This window comes from Anopheles darlingi, chromosome 3 (assembly GCF_943734745.1).
Source record: "Anopheles darlingi chromosome 3, idAnoDarlMG_H_01, whole genome shotgun sequence".
Lineage (NCBI taxonomy): Eukaryota > Metazoa > Arthropoda > Insecta > Diptera > Culicidae > Anopheles > Anopheles darlingi.
This window is the reverse complement of record NC_064875.1, coordinates 22361117-22371466: the sequence shown is the minus strand read 5'-3', so window position 1 is coordinate 22371466 and position 10350 is coordinate 22361117. Positions and strand designations below refer to the sequence as shown.

The 10350-nt window shown below is 50.2% G+C and overlaps 3 protein-coding genes across 5 annotated transcripts in view; 1 reads left to right on the top strand and 2 right to left on the bottom strand.

The window, feature by feature from the left end:
• LOC125954920 (serine/threonine-protein phosphatase alpha-2 isoform) overlaps positions 1 to 1058 on the bottom strand; it is an 8856-nt gene extending 7798 nt beyond the window's left edge. For 2 of the 3 annotated variants that reach the window (XM_049685602.1, XM_049685601.1), the window contains exon 1: positions 217 to 1058. In XM_049685602.1, the coding sequence (XP_049541559.1) occupies positions 217 to 274 (58 nt within the window). In that variant the 5' untranslated portion in view covers positions 275 to 1058. The remainder of the gene's footprint in view (positions 1 to 216) is intronic. The other variant, XM_049685600.1, reaches the window with a different exon arrangement.
• A 183-nt stretch (positions 1059 to 1241) lies between these two features.
• On the top strand, positions 1242 to 2079 carry LOC125954926 (prefoldin subunit 3). Its single transcript, XM_049685610.1, has 2 exons — positions 1242 to 1469; positions 1546 to 2079. Exons 1-2 carry the CDS (start codon positions 1395 to 1397, stop codon positions 2041 to 2043), a joined length of 573 nt encoding a protein of 190 aa, XP_049541567.1. The 5' UTR covers positions 1242 to 1394; the 3' UTR covers positions 2044 to 2079.
• Positions 2080 to 2084: 5 nt separating this feature from the next.
• On the bottom strand, positions 2085 to 3251 carry LOC125954927 (c-Myc-binding protein). The gene is made up of 2 exons (XM_049685611.1): positions 3096 to 3251; positions 2085 to 3031 (listed from the first exon to the last, which is right to left on the bottom strand). Exons 1-2 carry the CDS (start codon positions 3108 to 3110, stop codon positions 2507 to 2509), a joined length of 540 nt encoding a protein of 179 aa, XP_049541568.1. The 5' UTR covers positions 3111 to 3251; the 3' UTR covers positions 2085 to 2506.
• Between the last annotated feature and the right edge of the window lie 7099 nt (positions 3252 to 10350).

Below are 10350 nucleotides of genomic sequence, written 5' to 3'. Positions count from 1 at the left end.
GCTCATAGTAGGCCAGTAGATACGGTACCGAGGAGTGAGGGGCGTTGGCTAAATAGAGGCAGGAATTTTGAGCAAAAAAAAATCTGAAACCAAACACAACACCGAGACATACTAGCGGCAGCCACCAACCCTCGCGTAGAGCAGGTAGTTGGGAAACGATGAAATCATGGATCTCCCATCGCTGCCCTTGTCTTGCTGTACAGGCCAATTATTTACCTTCTAAAAGCATCGCGATGAGATGATCTATGTTTGATAACTCCAGGTCCGACGACATTTTGGATCGATCCGAGTTCCCGTTGTTTCTCTCAACGCGACGACCGAAGATAAGAGCGAAGAAAGGGTAAAGACGATGCCGGTGGCGCTGGTGAGGGAACCAGCGGGGCGGGTCGTGGGTAGGAGGAGGCTTGTCACTCTACGATGTTCCGTATTTGTCCGACTTCACACGGTGGTGCTGCTGGATGCCGATACTTCCGAAGGCGATGGCGACAGTAATTTTTTCTATGCGCTGTGCTTGCTTCGATGTCGTCGTCGTCGTCGCCGAGGGAAGAAAAACACGGCAAACACACACACACACGCACACTACGAAACACGCTTCTTCGTTCGCTGGCTACCTTCTTCTTTTCGCTTTCGCCTCTGGGTGGACACTTTTCGGGTGATTTTGCAGCAGGATTTATGGCGCTTCCGGTTGCTACCGTTTGTCGATATTTTCTGCTGGAACGCCGTCGACACGCGTTAAAAAAACCGAGCCGAATATCGCGAAGATAGCCCTTCACACGAGCCCGGGTGTTTCTCGAAACGTGTGTGTGATGGCGGCGCCGAGCGAGCGAAAAAAGCTCCCCTCGACGAGCTGCGTAACGCGATTTTTTCACCTTTCCCAACCACGGAACCACTTTTACGAGCCGTTAACGCTAGTGCGTGTGCCCGGAGTCGCAATTCGACGCAGCGACTTCGTCAGCGGAGAACGGTGAATTCACGGGAATTCACTTTTCCGACGGAGCAAAAACGGAGGAACTTACGCACGCACGAATTTGGCTCGAGATCAGCAAAAACTCGCTCCACCTCGCGCTCACCAAACACACACACACACGCAGCTCGGGCGAAATTATCGTGGTGTGCGTGCAATATCTGCTCGGTATTTTTCGAGCTCGAAGTATTGCTCGAATATTTCTGCTCGATACCCCGCATGTTTATAAAGCTAAACGCAAGTTTATAAAGCCAAAAATTATACGGCACGAAAGTCGGCCGGCAGCACTGATTTTCCTCGCGAGCACCAAAACGGATCACGGATTCACGGATTGTGTGATTTTGTGTGTTTCTCGTTATTCAACGAAGCGATCCGACCGGTCGAACCTGCAATTGATCTCGTGAGCGATCCCCCTCAACCCGACCACACCATGGAGACGATCGAGCTACCCAAGTTAGAGAACGATCAAAAATCATATGCGGGCATTCCGGAGGCCGTGTTTGTGGTAAGTAGGCGGTGTGGTCATGCCCTTTTAAGGCACTCCCGTAAGTTCCCGTTCGCTTTCCGTTTCCGCCGGCTAGGACGATGTGGAACAGTACATGAAGGATTCTGGCAATGAGGACAACGTAGACAAGGTGCTGAAGAACTTTGATGAGCAGCACAGCAAGTACCGCTTCATGGAGTACAACATGACGTCGCGCAAACGCCGGCTCCGGCAGCAGATCCCCGATCTGACCAAGAGCCTGGAAATGATTAAGATCCTGCGTGCGCAAACGGAAGACCAGGAAACACAGTTTCTGCTGAGCGAGCAGGTGTTTGTGAAAACCAACATGCCTCCGACGAAAACCGTCGGCCTGTGGTTGGGCGCTAACGTTATGCTTGAGTACCCGCTGGACGAAGCAGAGGAGCTGCTGCAGCAGAACAAGAAATCGGCCGAAATCAATCTGCTGTGCCTGGAGCACGATCAGGAATTCTTGCGTGATCAAATCACGACGACCGAGGTGAACATGGCGCGGGTGCACAACTACGACGTGAAGAAACGACAGGCGAAGAAGGCTGCCGGTGAAGACAAATCCTAAACCGTCGCACGAGAATAAAGAAAAATGCATTTCTAATCCAGCCTCGTTTCGTTTCCCCCGTTTATTCACTGCCGAGATCATTGGTTCGTGCGCGCATTTCATAGCTCGGAATGTTCTACCACTGTCCCGCCGCAGCTACTCGATCGATGGACGATAGGGACAGAAATGTGCCAGGAATGCTGCTATGATAAATACGCCTTTGCCTCGGGACACGATCGGGCTCATTGTACTTTTACCTCATTACTGTATGGTTATGGCGGTGGTAAAGCAAGGAAATCTCTTCAACATCGAGTTGATAAACGCTTGGACGAATGTGTTGCCTACAGTCTAGCCTCCGTTACTTCTATAAAGTCGATTCATGTGTTACTGATTAATGCACTCGACCGATAGCTTCCCATTCTCCGATCTCGTAAGTTGTGTGTTGCCTGCTAAATCTAAATTATAACAACCGAGCCCTTCAACCTTATGCCTTCTCATCGGCCGGTTTGGTTTCGGTGGCCACCGCCGTCGTCGTCGTCGTTGCAGCCGTTTCTGTCGGCTGCTCCTGCTTGACTTGAACCACCGGCTCGGCTTCCTTCTCGGTGGCTGTCTTAGCCGGCTCTTCTTTCACGGCCTCTTCAGAGCCGGACGATACCGGCGGACTACCACTGTTGCTGGTAGCGGGAACTTTCTCCGGACTGGGATTCTCCTCGCTCGTGATGGTCTCCGGTGTGTCGCTACCTTCCTTCTCGTCGCCATCCTGGTTGCCCTTAAGCGTGTTAATAATCTTATTAAGACGCGCGATTTCATTTTGCGCGTCGGTCAGCGCGCTCGTCAGCCTGGCAATCGTCTCTTCCTCCTTAACGCGGTCGCCCAAATTGTTCACCAGGAACTCGATCGCGTTCTCCGGGCGGTTGGAGTTGCACTTCGTGAGCACCTTCGTGATGGCATCGAGGACACCCTGCCGGTTCAGATACTTCCGGAAGTCCTCCTTCGTGCTATCGATTGGCTGTTTGAAAAGCAAGAGCACCACGATTAGGCGCACTGCAGAAGGAATTAGTCGTTTAATTTACCTTGTAATTGGACATCTTTGCCGAACTTTGTCGATCCTCTGAATCAAACTCGATCAATTTCTCGCTTTTCCCTTAATTTGAAGAAAAGAGTTCCAACTTTTTGCAAAAAGATTTTCTCAAAAAATGTTCTAACCTCAAAGCCAAAACAACGGCACAGGGCTGTAGCCCAGCAGGGTTGTAGCCCAATTTTTTCCCAAAACGATAAAAACGAAATCTACTACGAGGCGAAATGGGGCGAATTGTGTGTTTATACTGCGCAGGTTTGAGAGTTGAGGTTTTGAAATTTGAATTTAAATATAACTGTGGTTGTTTAATTCATATTTTCGGTTTTTTCCTTGAAATTGAATCTGATTTTGCTTGGCCTAGTCATACCGATGTTGCGAGATGATGTGCAGCGATGACTAGCAACGATTTTTTCGGATTACCAAGAAAACCAGAGCTCCTGGCGTTACATACATTTTTGGGCTAAACATAGTATTTTATTAAATCCTGTCCAGTAACAACGCACAAACCATGCAGCAGCACCATTCAGCACTTTTCAGCAACAAGCAGTATCGGTGTATTGTGCGAATCATCCGCATCCTTCAAGCCACTCACCGTCGCCCCACTACAGCACTCTTCAATGACTACTACGACGGGCTCACCGTTGATCCGCTTGCAATGTAGCTCACTCTTAGAACTGCTTCGTTTGATGGGCCGCCATGCTGCTGCTGTTCCTTTCCATCTGACGCCTTTCGATCGAACCGCTCGCCTCAGATGCCTGGCGTGTTCCGTTCGTCGCGGGGCCAATCTGTGAGTCCTCGGTTCCAACGCTACCTCATCGGCACGGTTAGGGACTACCATGCAGACGGCCACTTCACACTGACAATTGTTATTGAGGTCGACCATCTGGCAGGGAATGGTAACGGGCGATCGAGGATCCATCGTTGTTACAACGTTGTACTGCGCCTTACAGGAGGATTGCCAGAGCCAACCTGGATCGTCCTGAAAGTGCCGTCCGGTAGATGGTACCTGCAATCTGCAACTAAAGAACGGCTCCACAAAACTGCAAGCATCACTGCTGCTTCGCTCGCATGCATCTCGCAACTATCGCTTATTGTTGTTATTGTTATGTTGTTGCCTGTATATAGTATTGTTACTTTTTAACCCGGGTTGCACCCCCCCAAACGAACGCTCGAACACTACTCTCTATGTACACGTACCACGAGATAGGCCAAGCCAGCATAGGACAATCATAGTTGCCGCTTTTCTTGAGAAAATCCCACCAGGGATGTAATAAGAAAACAGCGAGAAGAAAGTGCAATGCTGCCATGCCAGATACATAATAAAAACAGCTAGCATGCAAAGCGCAATATTTATGCTATAAGCAAAACTGCTGGCTTTCTACACACAACTGCCGCGCCCATATGCTGCCGAGTCCCTGCCATGTGGAGTGATGCAGCTCGTATAAAAAGATCCGCTAGCGTCTCCATTCGGTGTAAGTTCTACGGATGCAATACACCGGGTCTGGGCTTCTGAGCGAAAAGGCGGATGCTCCCGGATTGGTTGGAATTGGCGCAGTTGGGCAAACCCCGTTTTTTTCCCTGCCTGCCCTCCCTTGGACTGGAGTAAATGATAAACAGACCATTGCCTAGGCGCTCCCCGGCAATGTGCTGGGTACCGAGAAGCACCGAGAAGCAAGAAAATAAACACAGTAAATAATAATCAACAAAACTATACCGGGGAACAGGAATTCCTCCTACAGGACCCCGAACGACCCTCCCCGGCCCCAACTCCGACGGGGGGTCCCCGTGCAATCGGTGACTTGCACTGCATTGGATCGCCGCTCGTGCTTATCCGATTGCAATGCGCCGGACACGGGACAACCCCGGGGACGAAACGAGACAACCACTATGCTCTAACAGTATGCAGAAACGAGAGCGCGAATGAAGCAGCATTCGTTCGTTTATGTTATTGCAGTTTGCAGTAGTGTCGCCGCGTCGCCCGTCGGTTAGTTGCAGCTGCCAGAGAGTGTACACTATGATACAAAACCGACCCGGGACCCGGGACCAGGACCCGGGAACGCCTTTCGCTCACCAAGACGCACGCATACACCCGTACAAGCTGCGTCGGCATACACACCAACCCGACCGGGGGGCATGAGATTGATGGAAGTACAAGGAAATGTATTCCGAGGATCGCTCCCCCGCCCTGGTGGGGTGGCACTGTCGCATCTCCCTCTCCCCTTTTTACGATGCGATGCGCTTTGGCCCCCCGGCTGGCTGATCGTGCAGATATCCCTTCAACCTTTCCGCATCCCTCCGAAAGGGACGCCATTATTGTTGTGCAGCAGCGCCATTCCAAGCAACCGAACGGTGGCCGAAGAACCGAATCCCGCTACCACCTACTGCTACATCGTCCATCGTCTTCGTCTTCGTTCGTCCTGAGCTCGTGCAAGGTGTTTTGTTGTTGGTGTGTTGGCGCACCAATATGCAGGCAACAAAGCAGCAGCAACAACGCCATCAACAATAATGTACAGTACAGACCCAGACAATATACAACGATACACCTACACAAACCAAGCGCAAGGCGATGCCAAACCCCTACCCTCGATACCGTCGTCATTGTCGTCGTCGTCGTCGTCGTCTGGTTCATGGCCTACCTTAACCATCTTCGTCGGAAGGTAGGTTCTCTATGTACGCGAGTCCTTTGGCGGCAGCGACAGCGACAGCGACTGCCGAGCCGATCTTCGGACTTCGGTTCGGAAGCCACTCGGATTGGACCGGGGTTTAGCCAGCCGATGGCAGCCGACGTTATGTAAGCGCGTGGCCAAACCGAAATCCTTGCCGCGATGGAGCGCGTTCAGTCATGTTCGAGACACGCGCGAACCACGCGACGCGTTGTACGTAGTATGAGGCTGTTCGAGTATCTGGTATCCATCGGTTGGAGTCCGTAAAAATCGGAGCCGTTGGATGAAGTCTCTCTCTAGGATTACGAGGTTTTTGGGAAATGGATGTAAAGGACTAGTACCTATGTCGAACTATTGGGAATGATACGTCGTGTACCATGCTTATGAGGGTCTGGCCGGTGAAATGGATATTGGAATCCGATTCGTTTTGCGCAATATATGTATAAAACTTATCAACGAATTAATTTGTAGCAAGATAGATGTCTTGTTACTAAACAAAAAATTAAAACAGTTGATTTTTATGAAGTATAAACTGAATTGAGAATTGAAAATTGGACGGCAAATGCCCTTTTGTGAAATTATACAAAAGTGTGTTGCAACTGGGTTGTGAATTTGGAACAGACTGGACTGGAAAACGAATTTGGAATGTTTGTTTTTACAAAAAAGAGAACGTTTTCATTTGTGAAACAATTTAACTAAACAAAAACAACAACGAAGCAACAAAATACGTAAACAGAAACAACAAAGGTACTATTAAAAATTCCAATGCGAATAGGAGTCGCCAATGAGAATGGAAATAAAAAATGGAAATAACACAAAAACACCTCACCTCGACGAAAGGGATGCAACAGCTTTGATTTGCGGCCGTTCATCGAGCAGCCGAGCCGAGGAAATGTTATTTCGCACAAAACGATAATTCTGCGTGAAAAGAGCATTTCCCTCGCAACGCTCGCACGAACACGCGTGTCAAACCAAATCGGTCACCAATCGCTCCACATGGCGAGATATACTTCGGATGCATTGCAGTAAGTACTAAAGGAGACACACACACGCCAAACCGGAAATGGTGGCCTAGGTGAGATCAATACTTTATTGCTGGAAATCGGAAAATTATTATTTAAATATTAACGACGATCGAAGACGATCGATTCCGATGAGAGACTGCTGAAGAACTGCCGCATACCTGAAAGGATAGCTATTAAAGGATAGAAGAAAAAAAACCCTCCCAACCCACCACCACCACCACCACCCTCCGGAGATATTGGAATAAAAATTAAAGGGATGTTCCGCTGCAATCGCATTAAAAACGCATATCATTACCCGCACTGTTGGCTGCCGCTGTGTTGTCCGGCTCCGGTTCCGGTTCCTGTTCCGGTTCCTGTTCTGGTTCCTGTTCCGTCTCCTGTTCCGGTTCCTGCTCGTCCGGAACGTCCTGGCTCACCTCTTCGCTTTTGATGCTAGGTGATCGTTCGCTGCCACTCATCATCATCATAATCATGCTGCGTTGCGCTGCGCTGCGTGATCCCGTTGCTCGCAAACCCCTTTAATCCCCTGCCACCGCGCGCGTGTAAGCGACCGACGGCACCTGTACGAAACGTGTGACGACGACGACGATGCGACTACAACACAACACAGCGCGGCGTCAAAACATCGACTGAAGGGTAGAAAGCAACACAAAACATGCTTTATATTAAAATGTGCAACACAACACAACGCGTTTGTGTTTTGCTGGCTCCACGAGCGACACGAAAGACACACCAAAAACCGGCCGAGAGGACCGAGGACCCAGCCGTTGGTTGCGGTGTTTGGCCACCAGCCGCGCGCCGCCCATCCCTTCTCCATCTCCACCACCGAGCAGCGTAAGCCCCATATGAGCATGAGTGTGCGAGCGAGTGAGCAAGAAGCGAGAGGACCGATGCCTGCCCGCCTGCCAGCCAGCCAGCCAGCCAGCTACGCCAGGCCAGGCCAGGCCAGCAGCATCGTCCTCGTCCCGGACGGTCCGATCGACCGAGACAACCGAGCAAACCGAGCCAAACGAAGGAAGTTGCACGCAGCAAAGTGTGCGGAAAGGGGAGGAGGACGCAACCCCAACAACGAACGAGGGGTGAGAGGGAGGATCTGATGCTCCCGCCGGAGGTTGGATGCTGTTTTCTCTTCTGACCCGGGCCCTCCACAACTACGTGGGCCGCCACCGCCGCCGCCGCCGCTGCTGCTGCTGCTGCTGTATTTGTGTTTATTTATTATTTACATACACATCGGGAGCAATGAGCACACGGGTGAGGTTGTGCTGCAGCTGCTAGCTTCGCTTCGCTTTTGTAGGTGTGTGAGGAGCTTCAACACGACCGATCCCTCGCTCGTGGCCGTCGGTGGAGTGAGCACGATGACGCTGACGACCAACCAACCAACCAACCAACCGACCAACCGACCGACCGACTGTTGCTGTAGTGAGTGAGCGAGCAGCACGAGATTTCCCGCGCACACACCGCACTGCACCACGGCGAGTACAGCGAGTAAAGTGCAGGAATGTAGTAAGTATCTCTACATAAATACAAATTAAATGCTCCCCGGCGCTCTCACCCTTATGCTTCTTCTTCCGCGGCGGCGGCAGCAGCGAGAAGGAGAAGAAGAGAAGCTGGAGCTTTACGCCATCGCAGATCGGAAGATGCTATACGTTGCAGGCGGGCTTATAGTGCAACCATCAGGACTGCTGCACACAAAGGGGTAACGAAGGGTCGTTGCTGCTCCTGCTGCTGCTGCTGCTGTCGTTGCTGTTTCTCAATATTTTTGCACCGCGCACAACGATCGTTTGTTGTGTTATCTGCTGCCTCGCCCTTCTCCACGGCTATTGTTGGGCCAAACACAGAGAGAGAGAGAGCGGGCCAGCAACTATCGTCGGTACATTAGGTACAACCGGAGAACTACATATATGTATGTAGCTGCGCCAAACCTGCCTTGCTCCACTCGCACTCGGTGCAAGTGCAGCAGCCATTCCCTTTTTTTTATGTTGCCTGCAATGCTTTCCAATGCGCTGCGCTATGTTTTTTCCCCACCCCAGGCAGCTGGGCTGGGAATATCTTTTTCGCATTGTTTTTATTATGTTTTATGCGTCCTTGCCGTAGCTGCTGTTTGCTTGCTGGTGCAACGGGGAAGATGCAACAGCAGCAGCAGCAGCAGCAACGCCAGGGACCATGGAGCATCCCCATTCGTAGCAGGCGCCAGAAAAGCTTTCTCCATCTCTGTCCTGTTCGGTGGAAAGGCTTTCGACGAAGTAGGCGTGTTAAGGCGCCCTAAGCCAGTGAAAGTGCAGCGCTTCCAACACCGGGGGGGGTTGTGAAAGCTTCCACGCGGTGCAACACTCACTGCATCCCGGTACGTCCTCGGTTGGCACCGTGCATTCTTAGGGGACGTTCTTTCCTTTCTTATCGTCTCATCTTTTGTTTCCTTTCACTCCAAGGACCTGTTTTTATGTTGCATGATACCAATACCCCCACCCAGCACCACCACCACCACTACCAGTGGCAAAATTGCACTGTACAAACACTGCCTTGATTATGGTTATAAATGTGCATCAACGGTTGTGTGGTGTGTGTTTCCGTCGAACGGGAGGTTTTGGCAAAATGGTGGACGACGACAGCCTTCGGTCAGCAAATTCGGTTCCAACCTCGAATGGCCGCTCCCTTTGGTCAGGCAAATAGAAAACGTTGTAGAAACGGGTAGTTTCTGGCTATAATTTTCGAATAATTGATGCCATTAGTTTTTTTTTATTGAACACGGCGGGCACCTTCCGGCAGACGCAGTCTCGTTTGGATAATTACGGTGCTGCGCCCACCGCAGCATAGTCAAACGTTGATTCGATAGACAAGCAAAACCATCAATTTATTTTGATTTAGATCGCGACAAGTTAGACAAAAAGGGAGTGAGTGTATGTGTGTGAGTGTGTGCCTTTGTTATGTTGCGGTTGCCGTTTTCTAATCTTGGTTGATAGCTACGAGAGACATTTATGGGGAAAGAATAATTTATGTTCGAGCTGCTGTTTAGCTCATTACTTTGCTTATAAATGACTAGCATGACCCGCGTGCGTCGCTACGCGTAGAAAATTAGGTTTTACTGAAATGTTCTATTTCTTTGAGTTTCTACTTTGTGTGTTAGGATTGTTGTTAATATTTGCCGATGATTCAACCTGGATCACATGATCGCCAACCATGGTTTTGAGCGATTAATCAGCAAGGTTAATAATGGGATTGAATTTCATGGATTGATCAGCAAGGTTAATTACTAAACTATCATTGGCAGTTGATCTACTGACTAACGGAGACGGTTTGTTTCGTATGTAATCCCGTCGCCTTTAATTCCTCCTCGCTTTTGAGGGACTATCGAGCTCAAGTTTTTTGTCGTGGATGCTAGGCTCTCGAAAGGGGGTCTCTTCGCTTTTGGGATACTACGAAAAAGGAGTTTTCTAATCAGATTCCCCTTTATTCGCAAGTCTCCTGCCCTTTTACACCCCGGGTCTACCGGTGTCCTTTTAGGGAACACACGTAATGACTCATTTTTCCAATAATTGAGTTGAGCTCCTAACGTTACCGCCTG